Source organism: Peromyscus californicus, unplaced genomic scaffold (genome assembly GCF_007827085.1).
Source record: "Peromyscus californicus insignis strain IS unplaced genomic scaffold, ASM782708v3 Scaffold_14__1_contigs__length_90479793_seg_2, whole genome shotgun sequence".
Taxonomy (NCBI): domain Eukaryota; kingdom Metazoa; phylum Chordata; class Mammalia; order Rodentia; family Cricetidae; genus Peromyscus; species Peromyscus californicus.
The window spans coordinates 52,868,632-52,889,142 of NW_026294436.1; the positions used below are offsets into that span (position 1 = coordinate 52,868,632).

Genomic DNA, 20,511 nt, shown 5'->3' on the forward strand with positions numbered 1-20,511 from the left:
GGCTTCCAGGATAACCTGGTTAGGGCCTTGGGATGTTTTGGATGTGTGGTACCCTTCAGAGCAGTGGCTCTCAGCCTGTGGGCCTCTGGAGGTTGAATGACCCTTTCACAGGGGTCACGTAAGACCATCGGAAAACACAGATATTTACATTATGATTCATAACAGCAGCAAAATTACAGTTATGAAGTAGCAGTAAGAATGATTTTATGGTTGAGGATCACCATAACACTCAACAAGGAACTGTATTAAAAGGTGCCAGCCTTAGGAAGGTTGAGAAACACTGCCTCAGAGACTCATATGTGAAATGCTTAGTGCCCAAGACAGCAGTGTTTGTAGCTGGGGCCCCTGAGAGGTGATTGGATCATGAGGGCTCAAACCATACCAATAGATGGTCTATTAAGCTATGGATCATAACTCAGTGCACTCATCAGAAGAGGGGGCTAGTTAGAGGAAGTAAGTCATAGGGATATGACTTTGAAGAGTCTATGTCATCTATGTCCTTTCTTCTCTCTCTGCTTCCTGGCCACCACAAGATGAGTAGTGTTGCTGCTCCCTATCCTTTAACCATGATGCTTTGCTGTACTATGTCCAGAAATAATAGAGCCAGAGACCACAGACTGACACCTTGGCAACCATGAGGCAAAGTAAGTCTTTTCTTTCTTTAAGCTATTTTTTAAAAAACTAGGTATTTTGTTTTAACAATGAAAACCAACTAACTTCCTTCGAAGAGTAATGTACTAAGCTAAGACATAGACATAGTCCTTGCAGCTCTTGGCACCTGCATGAAATTGCAGGGTGCTTGATGTTTGAAACACTGCTTGTGTCCTTGCACAGATAAGTGCAGATTTCCACACTTCAGTCTAAAATAGCAACTGCTTGGGAACAGCAGCTGTAGATGATGCCATGGTAGGAATATGCCATCAGCACATGCAGAAAAGGACTGAGGAGAGCTTGTTAATTATGTATACCCTTTGAGTAAAGTGTTGATAAAAAATTAAGCCAGGTTAGCAGAGGTTTTAATGACCCTGGAAGGGACAGGAGGCCCTGGGCATGTTGTTGTCAGGTCTGGGTACCCCAGTTTATTAGAGGCATGGAAAAAAGTGGACCAAGTTCAGATAAGAGTGGATAATGGTTAGGGTGGGTCTTCACTCACCTGAACATTCTGGAATTAGTGTTTCACTTTCTGAATGGCTAGCCTGGATCCATCAGTGGCCCAGAAGATGGCATCTCCACAGAAATAAATTTGACCCATTACAAACCAAATGTTTGGTCTGGATGGGCTTAAAGATTACTTCCAACTCAAAAAAGTCATATATTGAAGTTCTATCAGAAGCCTATTTTACCTTGCTTCCAGAAAGTCTCCAAAGAAAATACGTTGGATAATTTCTCAAAAGAAGGAGAGTATGGCTCCTTCTCTAAGAAGGGCTTCTGGGATGTTGCTCCCTGGCATCTTCTCTCTTGCAAAAGGCACAGCAACAGCCTATCAGTCCCACAGGGCAGAATGTACCTGATCTCTCTCTCTCTCTCTCTCTCTCTCTCTCTCTCTCTCTCTCTCTCTCTCTCTCTCTCAGATAGGGTTCCACTTTTAGTCCTCGCTAGCCTGGTACTTGCAATCCTCCTGCCTCAGCTTCCCAGGTGCAGTGAGCACAGATTAACATTCCACTTCATAGTATACTCTGAAGCTCTGCTCTACTCCTTGGGCCAAAGCTAGTCCAATCTCATAAGCCTGAGGCTGCTAGGTAACTAATGGCCCAGTCTCAGCAGCAAGGCTAGGAGTAGAACTGAACCCCCATCACCTATTGACCTGTTCACTGCAACTGTTCCATTCAGTCACTGCCCTATAAATGACCCCACCCCAGGCCACCCTACCTCCATCAAGTGCTCCATGGAGTTTCTCAGGTCCCCCTTGGATCCTGTCATTCCTGGGTCCCCTCACCCCTGCCCCCTGTAGCCACTTCACAGGATCACAACTCCTACCTTCTCAACCCCCCTACTCTCACTTCCATAGTCTCAATTCACCATTAAAAAGACATAAACTAGCAAATTGGTTTAGAAGACAGGAGGCATTTTTTTTTCCTGTCTCCAAGAAACACACCTCACCATCAAAGACAGACACTACCTGTGGGATGAAAAGATGGAAAAGGGTACTCCAAGCAAATGGAACTAGGAAACAAGCAGGCAAAGCCATTCTAATACTAGACAAAATAGATTTAAAACTAAACCTAATCAGAAGAGACAGAGAAGAAAAATTATCAAAGGGAGCAATCCAAGAAAGTACCACGTATGCACCAAACACAGGTACTGCTAGATGTCAAGCCACCCATTAACACTAACAGGAATAGTGGGAGACTTCAATATCCCACTATCTCCAGCAGAGAAGTCATCCAGAAAAAAGTAAACAGAGAAACACCAAGTTGAGTGTTCAAATGGACCCAACAGCCAGCCATCTACAGAACATTCCACCCAAACATTAAAGAGTTCACATTCTTCTCAGTAATTCATTCAACTCTCTCCAAAGTAGATCTGTAACATGAATCTCAAATGGTCTTATTAATAATAAAAAAAACCCCAGAGCCAGATATTGGGGTGAAAGCTGAAAGATCAGAGAAACAGAACAAACCACAACCAACCTCACCTTACCAACACCTCAGCCTCCAGAGCAAGACTTCCTGTTTACTCACGCCTTATATACCTTTCTGTGCCCTGACATCTTTCCTTCCTAGTGCTAGGATTAAAGGCATGTGTGCTTCCCAAATACTTGGTAAGCAAAGGCATAAGATCTCAAGTGCTGGGATTAAAGGTGTGTGCCATCATGCCTGGCTCTGTTCCCAGTGTGGCCTTGAACTCACAGAGATCCAGATGAATCTCTGCCTCCCAAGTGATAGGATTAAGGATGTGTGCCACTACTGTTTTGTCTCCATGTCTAATCTAGGGGCTGACTCTGTCCTCTGATCCCCAGATAAGTTTATTAGGGTCCACAATATATTGGGGTACACAATATATCACCACATAGATCACATATTGGGAAGACATAAAGTAAGTCCCAACAGATACAGGAAATATGAAATAACACCTTATATTATATCTGACTATAGTATAAAAAAATCCTAGATATGAACAACAAGGGAAACTACAGGAAGCCCATGAACTATGGAGATTAAAAACACTACCCAACAATGAATGACTCAATGAGAAAATAAGGGAATTTAAAGATTCCTAGAGTAGAATGAAAGTGAGCACACAGAACACCAGAATCTGTGGGACACAATGGGGGGCAGTTCTACGAGGAAGGTTTATAGCCCCAAATGCCTAAATTAAACAAAACCAGAGAGTTCAGATAAATAGCTTACCTCTAGGCCTTGGGAAAACAAACCCACAAACAAGTAAGTGGGGATAAATAATTAAGAACAGGGCAGAAACAAATGAATTAAAAATGAACAAAACAATACAAGGAAACAAGGAAATGAAGAGTTGGTTCTTTGAAAAGACGAACAAACTTGATAAATCTGGGGACTGGGGAGATGATTCAGCAGTTAAGAATACTTACTGCTCTTCCAGAGGACCTGGATTCAATTCCCAGCAACCACACAGCAGCTCACAGCTGTCGGCAGCTCCAGTTCCAGGGGCATCTGACCCCCTCTTCTGGTGCCCACAGGCACCAGACACGCTCACAGTGCACAAACATGCGTACAGGTCAAGCACTCACACACATAAAATAGAACTTTAGGAAGTTAAAGGGGTGACAAATCCTCAACTAAGTTAACTAAAACAAATGGAGAGAATATCAAATTAACTAGAGGCAACATAGGAGACATTGTAACAAATATCCAAACAAAATCTAGAAAATTATAAGGACATACTTGAAAATCTATGTTCTTAGAAGTGAGACAATCTAAAAGAAATGGAAGTGTTCTAGATGCATATGACCTACCAAAATGTAAGAAAATTAAATAAATAATTCAAACGCATCTATAACCAGAAATTAGATTGAAACAATAGTAAAAAGTTTCCAACTCTAAAAAAAAAAAAAAAAATCCCAGGACCAGATGAACTCACTGCAGAATTCTGCCAGACTTCTGAGGAGGATTAAGATCAATACTACTCATTTTTTTTTGCATAAAATAGAAAAAAGAGTGCTTTAAGACTCTTTTTGTGAAGGAGTTCTTACCCTGATACCCAAATCAGATTAAGACACAAAAACGAAAATAAAACTATATAGCCCTATCTCCCTGATGAATGTAGATGCAAAATCCCCAATAAAATACTGACAAGACAAATTCAAGATCACATCATAAAGATCATTCATCATCACCAAGCTGGCTTCATTCCAGAGACTCAGGGATGCTTCAACATGCATAAATCAATAAATGTAGTACATCATATAAATGGACTCAAAGACAGAAATCACATGAATATCTCAATAGATGCAGAAAAGTCTTTCAACAAAATCCCACATCCTTTTGTGATTAAAGTCATGGAGAGGTTAGGGATACAAGGGGGATACCTCAAGAAAATAAAAGACGTGTACAACAAACCTATGGCCAACATCATAAGGAATGTAGAAAACCTCAAAGCATTCCCGCTGGGATCAGGAAGAAGGCAAGGGTGTCCACTCTCTCCTTCTATTCAACGGAGTGATTGAAGTCTTAGGCAGAGCTAAGGCAAAATAATTCAAAGTATTCTTATTTGCAGATGACATGATTCTATGCATAAGAGACGGTTCAGCTTCCACCAAAAAACTCTTAAAAATTAATACGTAAAATTGGTAGCCTTTCTATATACTGGTGACAAATGTATTGAAAAGGAAATCAGGGAATCAATCCAATTCATAATAGTTACACACACACACACACACACACACACACACACACACACACACACACACACAGAGAGATTTAAATTACAGGACTGGTATGGGTACTGGGAACTGAACTCAGAACTTGTAGAAGAGTAGTAATGGCACAATTGCTCGTAACCACCAAGCTGCCTCTCTAGTTTCTGTAGCCCATTTTTAAGATGGAATTACTTTCTTGATTTTTTTTAGTTCTTTTTATGTTCTACACACTAATTATATAGTGTCTCAAGACTACACCTAAGCAAGGAAACAAAAGAGCTGTACAATGAAAACTTTAAGACATTGAGAAAGACACTGCTATCTAAATATTTAAGTCTATACCCATAGATCTGTCCTAACAAAAGCAATCTACAGATTTAGTGTAATCCCAATAAAAATTCCAAGGACAGTCTCCATAGATATAGAAAAAAAGTAAAGTTTAAATGGAACCACAAAACACTGAGGCTAGCCAAAGCAATCCTTCTTAAAAAGATCACTGAGAAATGTATTAGTATATCTGAGATCAAGTTATACTACAGAGCCATAGTAATAAAAACAGTGTGGTACTGGCATTAAACCAGACATATATTAACAGAATCAGTAGAATAGAGGACCTAGATGAAGTTCATACAACTACAGCTACTTGATTTTTGACAAAGATGCCATAAATGTATATTGGAGAATGGGCAGCATCTTCAACAAATGGTGCTGAGAAACCTGGACACCAACATGCAGAAGAATGAAACTAGATCCCCATCTCTTACCTTCAGGACTCAACTCAAAAAGGATCAAGGACCTCACCATGAGACCTGGTACTCCACTTCAACATAAAAATGTAGGTAGAGACTTTCTAAATAGGATTCCAATAGCACAGGAAGTAAATGGAACAGCTGACATAGGATTTCCTGAAATTAAAAAGCTTGCGGACAGCAAAAGAAATTGTCAATCGAGTGAAAAGGCTATCCACAGGATGGGGGAAAAATCTTTGCCACCTGTAAATCAGACAGAGAGTTAGTATCTAGAGCATACAAAGAACCCCCCCCCCAAAAAAAAATCAAGAAAGCAGTTAAAATTTTAAAACGGGCTACAGAAACTAGAGAGGCAGCTTGGTGGTTAAGAGCACTTGCCAGCCAGGCAGTGGTGGCGCACGCCTTTAATCCCAGCCCTCGGGAGGCTGAGGCAGGTGGATCTCTGTAAGTTCAAAGCCAGCCTAGTCTATAGAGCGAGTTCCAGGACAGGCTTCAAAGCTACACAGAGAAACCCTGTCTCGGGGGTGGGGTGGGGTGGGGGAAGCACTTGCCACTCTTCTAGAATATCTGAGTTCAGTTCCTGGCATGCACACCAGGCAGCTCACAACTGCCTGTGACTTTAGCATCAAGGGATTTGACCTCTCTTCTGCCCTCCGGGCACTGGTAGACACTTAGACAGACAGACAGACATCACACACGTAAACTTAAAAAAAAATCTTTAAGAAAATATGTTTATAGAACTAAACAGAATTCTCAAAAGAAGTACAAGCATCCAGGAAACACTTAAAAGGTGTGCAGCAACAGCAGCCAATGGAGAAATGCAGATCAAAACTCTTAAATAGGTTCCATCTCACCCTGGTCAGGGGGCAGTCATAAAGAACCACAGTAACAACACAGGCTGCTGACATGATGTGAGGAAAGGAGACTGCTGTACGTAGAATAGCAATCTGCTCTAATACTGTTCTGCCGGGCCAGGCCAGATGTGCTCACTGCTGCAACATGGGTGTTACCAGGGTAATCACCCTCTCTCTGATAAGATTTGAAGTCTGCTCTACAGGAGGGAATTCATGCCTGATACTGTAAACCTCCTTGTTCAAAAGTCCGTGGCTGTGGAGGTCATAGGCCCTTGAGGGAAACCTACTATTAATAATACTAATACTAATACTAATACTAATACTAATACTAATTTTGCTAAGTTGTCATATTGCCAAACTGCCATCTAAGTATTTATGTTTATACTCAGAGGTCTATGCTGTTGTCAACCTTGGTGAGAGAAGGTTCACAGTGGGCAGCAATAAATGTAGAGACTCATAACCAGCTCAAAGATTAGGAATAACCGACTGCATTACTGTGTATGCTCAGCCCTTTATGAGACATCTATATCAACCCTCAGTCCTCAAGGCTCAGGGAATAGGGAGTATCCTGGAAGAAGAGGTAGAAAGAATTTAAGAGCTGGCAGGTGTGGAGGAGCACCGTGAAATTCTGTCTTCTGGATATGACATGGCCGTTGCAGTAATGTATGCCCAGCCGCTCTGTCACCTGCACAAGGCCTACACAAGATCGGTCCAGTCAAAATTCAAGTGTGAGAAACTATGGCAGTGGATGATTACGTGGAAAGGGAAAATTATTTTTTCTGGGAGTGTGGCCACTGGTAGGTTTCCCATGCTCCTGTGGATGATCCTATGCTCATCCACATCTTGACAACATTAATTAGACTCAGTAGGTTACATTAAAAGCCAAAAAGAAAAGGACGCAAAAAGAGGTGTTGGGGAGGTCTGGGAGGAGTTGGACGAGGGCAGTGAAGATGGATAAGACAAAAATATATTGTATATGTGTAAAAAAAAAAGAAGCCACGAAGGACTGAGTCTTTTGCTTACTGACCCTTCCCTGCCGGCTTCAGACTACAGCAAGAAGTCCCTCGGCCAAGCAAACACATTTGTTAATCACGTCTGCGTGCCTGGCTCTGCATTAAGAGCAGTAAGGGGACCGTGAGACACAGTCCCTATCTGAAGTGCCCAAACCAACTGGGGGAAAGCAATCCATACCACAAACATGTGTGCTCTACACTAACCATGCTTTCTCCCTGATGCCAGAGCCCCTAGAAAGACTCAGATCAAAGGACAATCCATTCACTTCCTGGATAGTTAATAAGAAGAGTATCCTTACCCCAGCCCTTACCCCACCAGTTCAATATGTTTCATAAACTCAAGACTTTTAGTTCAACAAAAACTCAGCTGTGCACTTAAAATAATACTTCTTGTGGGGGTATTTGCTCTACTCGTTTCTTCTTAACAAATTTCTGTCTTAAGTATTATCCAAAGAATACATGCAATTTATCTTTTTTAAAATTTATTTCATATCCTGTTCTATCCGGATGACAGACAGGACAAAGGTCAGGTGTTAGGAGACATGCCACTAGCCACCTGGGCAAAAGCAGAGAAATCTCCCGGCTGTACTAAGCCCTGAAGATTTGTCTAGAACAATAGATAAAATTATTTGTTCTGCCTACCCCACAGGTTTGCTGTAGAGCTCAAGCAAAACCATGTATATAGAAGTACCCTAAAAAGTTTAAAGCAGCATTCCAATATAAGGTATTAAACGCTTTGCCCTTTTCCTTTGTTCCTCTGAAGTCATAGTCTGTGTTTGGCTTGTGCTTGTGGACAGAAAACTCTGAGGGTGGTGGTGGTGGTGGGTGCTCCTAAGCACAGCGAAGCTTGTCTGCTTCCTTTTTCTTGGAGAAGGTACTAGGGAATCCTTGCTTACGTGGCATGTCCTCTGCTTGGGGTGACCATGCTACAGAGTGGGATCATCAGTGTAGAGGAGAGGGTGCCCTAGAAAATTCCATAAATTGGACTTTCCAACGGTGTTCAGGAGCCTGGGCTGGAATTTCATACGCACAGGTGCCCGTTTCCTGAAGGCAACCAGAACATCGAAACCATAATTGTCCTCACCTTAAATTGTAACGATTTGATGAGTTGACTACGGAACCGAGATTGGCACAAAATTAGTGGTCGATTAACGTTAACCAACACAATGATGTGTTTATTGAGTCGCTGGGCCCCAGGCTCTTCATGGAATAGAGGAGCAAGACCCTGTTCCTGCAACTAGAGAGGCTGAAGGGCTGTCGCTGCAACCGAACGTTATGAATCATAGGGAATTAAAAAGTGCCCCCAGGAACTTCATTTCTAGGAAAAGTCTCGTTGGCTGACTTCTAGTGTCCAGCCAGCCCGATGGGATAGAGGGAGCCTGATTTAAGGTTTGGCCACGGTTCTTACTATTGCACTTCCCAGCAGCGAAGGGGTTTCAGTCGGAAACGGTGAATTGAGTTTTAAGCCCAAACAAAGTTGTAAGTCGCAGGAGCCAGTGGGTGAATGAAGGTCTGAGGAGCTTGGAGCTTCTGGTGCTCGGCGCTCACAAAGCGGAAAACGGCTCTAGGCTCTTCCCGCAGTCTCCAGGTGAGGACCGCGGGAGGTTAGTCATCACTTACGGTGCGGATCCGAGAGCAACCGGATCCCCATCCCGCCCGCGCGCGCAGTCTAGGTGGCACGGATCTCGGCCGAGGCTCAGGCGCAGCTTCCCCAGGCAACAGTTCCACGTGGAGAGGAGGGAAAGTTTGCGTGCCCGAGACGTCCGGGCAGCAGACGGGAGCACCGGGCTGCAGCCTCGCGGTGGGCCGTGCAGCCAAGCCGGGAAAGCGAGCACCGCGGGCCCCGCCACGGGACGCGCTTCCAGGCCCCCGCCCTGCGCACCCCACCCCCTTCCCGGGCCGCGCACGCAGCCAGCGGCGGCTGTCAGAAGTCGCCGGAGCCGCTACGGAGAAGCAGGGCCGACTTTGCACCCAGGACCCAGGGCCTCGGATTTCTCCGCCGGCCTTGGAGAAGCAGCCCGGCCTCCCCTCCCCGGCTGCAGAGCGGCGCGGGCTGGGCGGGACGTCCCGGGAAGGTCGGCGGCTTGTGGCCACGGCCCGGCCCGGCTCCGGCGCGCCGAGGAGCAGAATCGGGGGCCGGCGTTCGCTCCCGCTCTGTCCCGGGCGCGCCGGAGTCGGGGCGGCTGCTCCGGCTGCAGCCTCGGGGACGCCGCCTTCCTCCGCCCAAGCTGCCGGCGCCTCTGGGCCACTGCGAGCCGCTCGGGACGCTGGGGGCGAGCTTGCCCATCAGGTAGGGAAGGCTGCGGGGTTCCTTAGGCTTCGGCGGCTCGGGCGGGCGTGTTGCTGAAAGTTGATTTGAAATGCATCCAAGAGTGAGCCGGGCCAGTCGCGGCTCCTCCCTGAGGCGACTCCTTTGCTCCTGCAGACGTTCCCGGCACTGGCCGACCGGCGGGAGCACCTCCCCGCGCGCCCCGCACGCCCACTCCCGAGCGCCCCCAAGCAGAGCGCCGCGCCAGGAGTACGGAAGCAGGCGGGACGGTTTCCGAGTCCCTTACTCTGCCTCTCTCCGACCCAAGACAGGTGAGGGTCGAAAGTGAGTGTCGGGTCACGGGGTGTCGGACCTGGACAGTCCCGTGCTTGGCCCAGGCTCCAAGAGGAGGCGCACCCCCACCCCATCACACGCAGTAGCCTAGTTCCTGTAGAGGGGTCCCCAGGGGCCACATTAGTATAGGATGGGGCGGAGCCGGTCTTGGAATGGGAAACCTGGGGACAGGGTTGGGGGTGGGGGTTAGGAGAACGCAGTTAGGGGGCGGAGGCCTAAGTACACAACGCGTTGACTTCAAGTGAAATCAGATCCGTCAGAGCAGTTCACGGTGACTCTTCTTTCTCCTCCCACCCCACGTTTCCCTTGGCTGGACTCTACCCTCCAGGCTCATTCTTGTTGCCCTGGACACTCCTTCTGTCCTTTCCCAAGAGTGTGGCAACCGAGGGAGCGGAGTCCCAGAAGGCACGGAAGCTAGACGCATCCCTTTCCCGGCTCTACAGGTCCTCCAGGCTCAGCCCGAACATGTTGGACGGCCTGAAGATGGAGGAGAACTTTCAAAGTGCGATTGAGACTTCAGCCTCCTTCTCGTCTTTGCTGGGTAAGTGTTCAACTCCATTCATCCCGATGCGTCCTCCTGCTGCCAGGCTGGGAGCTGAGGACGTCAGCTCTCGGGTACCGGGTTAGGCGATCAGGCTAGCACCCTCTTGGTGCACGTAGCGGCGCCCACTCTCTGTCATTCCGTGTCCATCAGTCCTTTTGAGACGTCCCTATCATGCAACCAGCAAGCCTCCTCAGGCCTCACGAGCTCAACTTTGAATTCCCCAAAGCCTTGTGGGGCGGGCGAGCATGTTCACAGGCGTTTGAGTGGCAAGTGATTAATAATACCCAGGGCTGGATTTTTAATCATGGAGCTGATCGACGGCTCATAAATGCCACCGGTTTTTCAGAGGCCTATGGCCGAGCATGGGCAGCAGAGGGCCGAGCCTCCGGAGCGCCCAAGTTCTTCTCTTCCCCCACCAACTACAGCCCCAATTTTAGTACTGGGCATGGCCCAGGGGCTTTTCCGGGCTGGTAGGCAGCGCTGCTCTGGGATTAGCTTGCACGGCAGGGCCCTCGCCTGGTCTTTAATTAACTGAAGCCGGATCCCAGTTCCGCAAGCCCGGTATCCCCCTACCCCCAACCTAGCCACAGCGGAGGAGAAGATCAAGGGGTCCAGAAGAGTCTTCCAGAGCGCAGGCCAGCATTTCTTGTGTTAGCTGTGTCTCCCCAAATTTTGTTTTTGGTGTTTTCAAGTTTGGGGAAAAAGGAGGTTTTTTTTCTCTCTTTCTTCCTTCTTTTCTTTCTTCCTCCTCTTTCTGCAGGAGAGATTTTTCTTTTGTCATATAAACCTCTTGCCTCTTTCCCTAACTCTAGAACCAATAGAGTGGGTTGAAAAATTTCGATTGTAGAAATCATATCCAGAGAGACACCGCCAGCTAACCTCACCCCAACAGTCCAGAGGAAACGAAATCACGAAGCCCATGTTCCCCTTCCTCCAGCCCCCCTTTCAAAAATGCCAGGATCCTCTCTCTGGAGCAAGAAGATGCAGGCCAGAGTGTGTGCGGACTTAGGCGCATCGGGTTTAGTTCCGTGTGTCCTATGAACGAACCCACGTTCACTCTAACACCCGGATGGTGGCCCGGGATGCTGAGACCAAGGAAACAGAAATTTACAGTTGAGAATGATCGCGCTGCTTTCTCCAGCCTTTCTTGGTGTCTTCCCACTCCATAAAACGACCTGTCCGGTTTACAAGCGGGCGGCTGTTCCCCAAAGCAGAAAGTGAGATTAGTGTAGTTACGCTATGGAGAAGGACAAGCCCTTTGGGACATCGTGGACAAGAGTGTTCTTGTGGCGGGCACAAGGGCTTTTTTAAATGGTTGTGAAAAGTGTCAACAAAGGCGGCCGAGTATTCTTCCCTCGGTGTGTGTGTGTGTGTGTGTGTGTGTGTGTGTGTGTGTGTGTGTGTGTGTGTGTGTTGGCCGACGGAGAGGGGGTGGGGGGTGGGGGGTCAAGCAGGCCCTCACTAGAATCACTAGAACAAGATAAGAAGGGAACAAGTCAAAAAGGTCAAGGGGTAGGGCAGGGAAGATTCCCTGACCGGACTAAGGTTTGTCCCTCCACGCTTCACTTCTGAGCATAGGGTATCCAGTACTCTGACCCCACCCTTCGCAGGGTCTCTGCGCTCAGCTTTATTTTTTCCCCATCTTGACATTTTCTAATTATAAAAAGCCACCTGCAATTTACTCGCCAACCAAGACGTAGGAGGGATTCACTAGTTTGACCAGTACTGAGCTTGCTAGGGAAGAGATGGTTATTTTTCTGCACCCACAGATTTTTTTTAAAGAAAACAGAAAATGTTAATTTTCCTTTTAAAAATAGAACGCAGTTGCAAGCAAATTATTATTGATCATTTAAAAGTAGTCAAAGGACACAAACATAGTGATTTAATGATTGATTAATGACGACGACTTGAGAGTCCCGGGAGCACAAATTTATTTGCAATCTAATTTTACAGGATGCATGAATGATAGTGATGGTCCCTGGGTCTGTCTAATAATTAAGGCCATTTATTGATTTCAGTTCCCTCCCTCGGTCGAACTTATACTTTGCTACTTAGTCTTTGTTTATTAGTAACGCTATTGCTGGGTTTGATTTTTTCTAAATAGCTGATCATCAGGGGACTTTCCTGAGGGGATGCACGGCCCGGGGGGTATATCTGTGGGCCTGATTCGATCATGAGAGTGTTTCACGGGGTTGGCTTGCGTACGTGGCTCATGGGCGAACGTCTGTTGCTGCTGTAGGCAGAGCGGTGAGCCCCAAGTCTGTCTGCGAAGGCTGTCAGCGGGTCATCTCGGACAGGTTTCTGCTGCGGCTCAACGACAGCTTCTGGCATGAGCAGTGCGTGCAGTGCGCCTCCTGCAAAGAGCCCCTGGAGACCACCTGCTTCTACCGGGACAAGAAGCTTTACTGCAAGTACCACTATGAGAAGTAAGTGCTTGCGTCGCCGCCGCCGCCACCGCCGCCGGAGCGCGCCCACTCATCGCACCGGTGTGCGCTGGGGACTGTGTCTTCCTGCCTCCTCTTCGCCTTTCCGTGAGGCGTAAGAGACGCCCGCAGGCAAGACCAGTAAATCTCACAGGCATTAGCGTTCCGTACAGGCCCTGGGCTGCGGGGATTTCATCTGTGCGCGCAGCCCGGGCGGGAGAGAGCCGCACTGCGTCATTTCTTTTTGGTCGCGAATATACTTTTTAATTATTCCAAGGTCCTTAACCCTGGGCTCGGCCGTTTCCAGAGATTACTTTCTGTGGTTCTGGGACACCTTCAAGCTTAGTCCTGGGTTCACCGGAGAGCCAGGCGGACCACCAGTGACCAGCGACCCTTTTCTATTCCGTTTTAATCAAGTGTTAGCGCCGCTCTTGGGTTTGTGCTCAGTGGTAAGGCGGTATGGATCGGGAGGTTTCTGTCCCTTGGGCACATTTCTCGCCCTGGTTTGGGCAAATAGGATTTGGAAGTGGTTTACCTGCTTCTCTTTGCGTTTCCAGTCATTCCCTCCTCAGGGTGTCGCAGGCTCTGGGATGCCCACAACGTTGCTAGGTCGGAGAGGGCCTGATCTAAAGCCCCCTGAGGCATCTGCACCCAGTTCTAGACTAAGGAGGTTGTCTGACAGGCAGCAGGTTTGATTCTCTCCCCATCACATGCAGAACTGAGAGGCAGGAAATGAAGAGAGTGGTTTATTTCCAATCTGGACTTCTGAAGTGCCTCAGGGAGTGTGGTGTGGTAGGATGGTCTTATTCTCAAAGGAAAGGCCAGCAGGAGCCCTGCGGGAGTAAGGAGAGGAAACTGCTTTTCCTTGCAAAATTGGCCAATTCCTAGGGACTTTGGATTCATACAGTTGTGGAGAGCTAGAAGGAAAGAAAAGTGGCTTAGCGCTTGTCTGTTTTTGTGCACTAGGGCTGGTATTACGTTGATTGTGTCTGCATGGGTGTGTACACCGAGGAAATGAGGCCTTTTCCACTAGTGAATAAAAGAAGGCAGCCGCTATGTGGAGAGAGTCAGAGAGGATGGTCGGTGTGTGTGTGAAGCGTAGCTGCTGTAATTTCATTAAGAGGCACAGTGAAAAGGATGTGTTAGAGAGATCTGGCTATGACAACAAAAATCACAGGGAAGACCAGAGGTTTCTTGTTTCCATATCATCTGGGCTGTCAGGTTTACTGAAAAAATGGACCAAGTTAGACCTAGGAAACCTACTACCACCACCTCCTACCCATCACCACCACCACTACCACCAAACGGAATACCCTTCTCTGCTACTCAGTATTCCTTTACTAAACATAAAATGCTTGACTTTTACCCCAATTCGGAGAGAACACTAGGCCTTTTTGTTGTTTCAGAAATGCTTTACATTTTTTTTTAGAAGTTAAAAAAAAAGATACATGTTCGAGTTTATGTGAGTCGGACAATACAGAAGCCCCAAAAGAAGCGGAAAAACTTGCCCTGAGCGTTATGGTAAACAGTTATGAAAGAAGAAATGACGAAATGCCACGTCTGTGCTGGGTTGTCTGCTTGTAGCCCCGGAGTCCGAGGAAAAAGTGTGATTTTTAGGTAATTAAGCGGATTTGGTCCATACAACTTCAAGTGGACAAAGGCTGGTGACTGCTTGCCTTTTTTTCTCCTGCTTTTCATGGGAAGGTTTTGGTATTGTGTGGGCCCAATCTTTATCTTTCTGCTTATAGATTAGAGAAAGGTCCACATCCTTCAGGCCCAACACTAGCCAATTCAAAAGTATTGGAGCTTAAGGGGGGATTTGGGTTGTGATTTTTCTATTCTGTTTGTTAAAAAAGAAAATCATGAATCAGAGACAGCTTGAGGGTCAACACAGCTGTCTGGCCAGTCAAATCTCCTTTAAGGAAGTCAGCCTGTGTCAAGAGGAGAAGAAACAGTTGTTGTAAAGTACTTAGCACAACAATATCCCTTCCATTTCAGCCCTCCAGGTTTGGGGAGGTTTGGGCTTATTAGCTGAGAGGGTCAGTTCTCCCCTTCACAAAGCTGTTTTTGGGAAGAGAAAATTGCAGGGATCAACTCAGCAGCTGTTGGCCAGAATCAAGATTTTATAGAGGGTGTGGGCTACATTATTGGAAGAGGTGTTGGTGTGACAGGGAAGATTTTTCTTTTAATTTTAATTTAAAAATATTTACTGACACATGGATATCCAAAATAAGTTTGCTGGGCACATTCTCAGAACAAGCCTGTTTGAGATTCACGTATTCTTTTCTGGAATTCCTTCTTTCTTCTATTCCCTATCTCAATTCTGTCCTGTTCTCCACAAATCAGGCTTTTAATGTACTTGATACTCTTAAGGGTATTAGGACCCTTGCTGTAGGAGAAAATGAGACAGTGGTTTCCCTGCCCCCAACTCTCTTTGCATTTGGCTCAGGAAAAAATTCCTTTATTCAACAGACTTTATGGAGCTTCTCTATGTAAAACCCTGGTTTCGATGAGGAGAGATAATTAGAAAAATCTTGGAGCCTGGCTGCAGGAGGCTTCTAGCCTGGCAGGCTTGGCAGATCTTTTACCCTGACTATCAGACTATCCAGGGGTTCCTGAAAGCTTCCTTCACTTAGACAGGACTAGGTATTAGCCAAAAGTTATCTGGAATGGCCACATGTTTATCCTGGAGGATACCACTCAGTTTGGGGGCAATAGCCGTGAAACTTGCGCTTTCCCTCTTTATTGCAATAGGAAAATAGTTCTCTCTCTCTCTCTCTGCATGTTGTATATGTTTTTTCCATACTTGAGTCCCAGATAAAGTAAATGGAGAGGGAAAAGGACATGTGTGTTAGGCACTAAGACATCAATGATGGCACATTATAGAGCATTTGACAGAAAAGTGAGTAGTGGACAGTACTTCAGTCCCCCACACTTGTAAAGTTCAAGTGCTGCTTCCACAAATTGAAAGGGAAGAATATGTAGCTGATGTTCACTCTCCGATGACCAGCATGAACACAGCTTTAACAGGAGAGGTGACCTATCACATTTATTTCAGCCATTTGTATGCATTTCCAGATGTTGGGAAATTCTGAATTTGCATTGGAATTATTACCTGTGTATCCCTGGTGTCAGGTCAGGCCTTCACTTAAATGGAAAGGGACTTGTTGGGGGTGGTGGTGGTGGTAATAGGGATAGGAGGGAGACTGGGGAGGGTGTGTGCGTATGGGGGGGACTGTGACAGTAACTAGAATCGCTTGATACATGTATGAAACTGTAAAAGAACTGCTTCAACACAAGTTATTTAAAGAGCCAAAATTCCATTCTGTCAACTGCTTGTTTTCACGTTCACCATGTGAAACATCAACTTTTTCTCATTAAAGAAACAGATTGATGGTGGCATCTTGGACAAGATTGTTCACTTAAAACCTCGGGATGCTTTACTAAGTGTTGGCCTCATCTACTGTAACACCCTTAGGAATACTTCACTTTTCAGTTATCCAAAACAAATAAGCATTCAAGGCCAGACTGTAGAATGGCGATTTGTGTGCACTCAGAAATCAAGAACTGGGAGTCACTGGCTGCTCATGATGTCGTCAAAGAAAAATAACCAGTTCTATGAAAAGACATCACTGGTGAAATTGATGAAGCTCTGCTATGAGATACACCACTCGAGCTGGGATAGGTAGGTGTGGATATTTCGGGAATGGATTCAGTTTGCTCCAGCATTCCTGAAAGTTAGCAGACAACCAAATATTTTCCAGCCTGGAAGACTTCTATTTATGTAACTGTTGTTCCCTATTTAAGTGCGCCTTCTGTGATCCTGCTAGTTCAGAGTTTTCCCTGAACCGGTTCCAAACAAGCACTGTAGCCATGCTTCAGTCGGAGACAGAAGAGGCCGTGGGATCACAGAAACGTGGCAATGTGATAGATAATTGAGCCTTCTGGATGGCGTCCCACTTTTAAATCAAATTTATATTGCCTCTTTCATGTGCCTGGTGGCTCATGGGTCAGGCAGGGCCTTCTCTCCTCACATATAAAGTTTATCATTATCACTTGGATTGTTTTGGACATCCTGGGGGCAGTGTGGGGTAGTATTGCTGTCATCAGAGCATCAGAGCATCAGAGCTGTTCCCACAGCACGGGAACTCCCCACATGTCAGCAGATCGCAGCTTGGGGAAGCCTTTCCTCTGAGGGCCTCCTTATGTTTTCTTCTTGGCCGTTTGGAGTAGATCAGCTGTCTGTCCAGAGAAAGGGGCAAACATGGGGGAAAGTAGCTGTCCCCCAATTACAATATTCTTTGGCTCTTCCTTTTGGTCTGGGGCTTGTCAGCTCCAGGTGAGGAAGACTTAGGCAACGTTCTTTGTTAGGACTGGTAGTGAACCCATTCTGCATTCCATCAAGGTGGTGCAGGAGGTGTGTCTGGAAGAGTTAGCTTGTTTTGTTCTGTTGTTATTAATTATTATTACTGTGATATTACTTAGAGATCAAAGTTGGGCATGCAGTTCTTCATAAAAGGAACCCACAGATGAAATTGTAGAGGCCATTGTCAGAGTGCTGGTCCACTTCACTTTTTGTTGGCCTGGTTTCTGGTACAATAAATAACATTTAAGGAATATAAAAATCAAACACAGCTAGGCAATAATTTTTGTCTGCATTCAATTGTAGGGGGTTTAGCTCACATTGAGAACAGTCCAGAGTTGTGGCTTTGTGGCTGTGTCTATACAACAGACTCTCTCTCTCTCTCTCTCTCTCTCTCTCTCTCTCTCTCTCTCTCTCTCCCTCTCTCTCTTTCTGTGTGTGTTTTCATTTTAGCAGATGATTGAAAATATTTTTTGCTTAGAGGTGATTTTTTTCACTTTTATTTGTATTAGTTCATAGAATCTAAGACTTAAAAATTGAAATTTGGTAGAATAGGCATTGATAATGTTCTATTGGGGATGAACATGGCTATGGGGCTTTTTTGATTTTTATTTTAATGGAGCACACTGTGAAAGGTGACTTTTTCCAGACTGGTTTTACATACTGTAGAGTTCTGAGACTTTTGTCCTCCACGTGGCTAGGAAGTATCATTCAGTAATTGACAAGAGCTTTTCCCATAGTTAATTATTTGTCTTGCATTTTATTTATAATGTTTGCACCCACCAAGACTTATTCATATTACTGTTGCTTTTTTAATGTTATAAAGGTTTTTGGACATAATGATTTGATACTTTCTTTACTAAGAATATCTCCATTTATTTAATCTTATCCCCCCCAATAAATTTCTTGGGCTATAGTCTTTGAAACTGAGAAAATAAAGACTTTAAAATATCCATTGTATGAACAAAAAACTTAAGAACTTCTTAGAGCAGAAGTATATTACAAAATGTGACTATTGAACATTACCAAGGTCAAAGTAATCAATATCGAATCACATGAACTGGATTATTAAGTGCAGTTGTATAATCATGGAAAATAAATAATGGGAGATATGAAAACAGTCACTTCTGTCTAGTTTTAAAAGAATTTTGGTGATACTGGTCTTAATGATGAGATTTTAATTTTGTTTTACTATTTTTTAAGTTGAAAAATAAATCTCTTTGAGTCATGGTTTTTTTTTTAAACTGGTCTTCGCATCTTCAGCCTGGTTCTCTAGCAAAATCCCTTCAGGATAGGATAAAGGGGGCCCTAGGCCATGTGGGGTGTAGAGCCCTGAAGTAGAGGTTTCCAAGTGGGGAACCCTGCTCTCATCCCAACCTGGCTGAGAATGCTTTTGGGGAGCATACTGTATATTTTCCTGAGAGTCCCTTGGGGCCTTAGGACAATGTTGTTGCCGGTGGCTTTTTGAGACTCACTCAGGGGAAGGTGGTGACTTCCAGGACATCACAGGGCCACCCCACGTGCCCTTTTGAAAGGCCTGTTGTCCAGGATAGAGAGAGGGTCTCTTCCGGTGCTCTAGAGGACTTGCGTGTTTTCACTTAGCCTCTTAGATTAGAGTGACATGGAGCATTTAGTCCACAATTAGAATTAGTCGTGTTATCCCCAGCTGGTGTCGACTGCCGCTTTGTGTGTCTTTGTCGTATCTTAAATGAAACCTACTCTGCTGTCTTGCAGACACCTCCCAAATGTCAAATTATTATTTTCATAAACCACAACGATCTGCCTCTATATTTTTAACCAAGATGAAATTAATAAGATTGCTATGGCCCTGGCATTAATTAGTAGGAGGATTAGCGCTGTGTCTCCTAAAATGGAGGCGTAAACACTGTAACCTTGCTACATGTTTGTTTTCACACCACTGAAAATAAATAAAATGAGACTTAGGGTAAGGATTAAGTTTCTCTTGGCTCTAGATAGCAGATGCAATTGGAATGCAGCAGCAGAAACATTGAAGTATTAGGGAAGATATTATGTAAGGAATAAAATAAAACCTACATCCGTTCCTTACCCCATGGGTATGCTTGGCCTTGTCACAATAGTCCCATCTGTGTAGTTAAAAAGGGATTAAAAAAATACACCTCTGTGCTATTTTTCCTGGTGGTGAACAGGACAACCGAGTCTTTTGTAGAGCGTATCACTTGGCTGCCATGAGTGGATTAGACAGAACTTAATGAAAGCTTGCAAGGGCTCCTTCCTTGCACTATAATGATCTAACAGCTAAAAATACAACGAAGACCATGCTTTTCCTTGTCTTGTAACTGGAGTCACATGGAAGAGTCTGGTCCCTTCCAACCTCTCTTCCCGAATTCCAGTTGGAGGATCCTATTTTTGGATAACAGCAACCATGTCTGCTTTTTCTGAGTCTTTGGGCCTCCAGTGTCCCTCTACACCATCGTATTTGTGGTTTATCATTATCGTCATATAACAGATGAGCTCTGAGGGATATCTGGCCACTGTGGATTGGACTGTGCTTTCTGACGGGTCTAAGTAGTCCCGTCCATATAAAAATATTGTAATCTTCTGGCCTCACTAGGAATGGACCACATGCTGTATCTAGACTCACACCTGCCTCATCCCATTCTGCCTTTCACTCTTCTATGGCCCAGGGAGCTTTATTAACATGACTCTTGTAAGCATTATTGCTTAAACCCATCACTAAGTGCAGCACCACTCCCACCCTCTGCTATCCCACGGACCCTCTGTTTTCTCATCCGGGAGAACCTAGTTAGTCTTTTCTTTCTCTCTTCCTTCCTTCTTTCCTTCCTTCCTTCCTTCCTTCCTTCCTTCCTTCCTTCCTTCCTTCCTTCCTTCCCTCCTTCCCTCCTTCCCTCCTTCCCTCCCTCCCTCTCTCCTTTCTCCTCTCCTCTCTCTCTCTCTCTCTCTCTCTCTCTCTCTCTCTCTCTCTCTCCATCTCTGAATCTCTGAATCTCTCTGTGGGTATGCGCTATGCACGTATCTGTGTGTGCACATGTCTATGCCAAGGCCAGAGATCCACAGGTGACTTGATTGCTCTTTGCCTTTAATTTTTGAGACAGGGGCTCACTGAAATTGGAGCTTGCTGATTTGCTG

At 45.5% G+C, this 20,511-nt stretch overlaps 1 protein-coding gene across 4 annotated transcripts in view; it reads left to right on the top strand.

Annotated features, from left to right (window-relative positions):
• The first annotated feature begins 7,983 nt into the window (after nt 1-7,983).
• Lmx1a (LIM homeobox transcription factor 1 alpha) overlaps nt 7,984-20,511 on the top strand; it is a 149,289-nt gene continuing 136,761 nt past the window's right edge. Inside the window, exons 1-4 of one of the 4 annotated variants that reach the window (XM_052737510.1) lie at nt 7,984-9,038; nt 9,876-10,030; nt 10,496-10,593; nt 12,836-13,022. In XM_052737510.1, the coding sequence (XP_052593470.1) occupies nt 10,518-10,593; nt 12,836-13,022 (263 nt within the window). In that variant the 5' untranslated portion in view covers nt 7,984-9,038; nt 9,876-10,030; nt 10,496-10,517. Of the gene's footprint in view, nt 9,039-9,630; nt 9,741-9,796; nt 10,031-10,380; nt 10,594-12,835; nt 13,023-20,511 lie in introns of those variants that run through there. The other 3 variants (XM_052737508.1, XM_052737509.1, XM_052737507.1) reach the window with 3 other exon arrangements.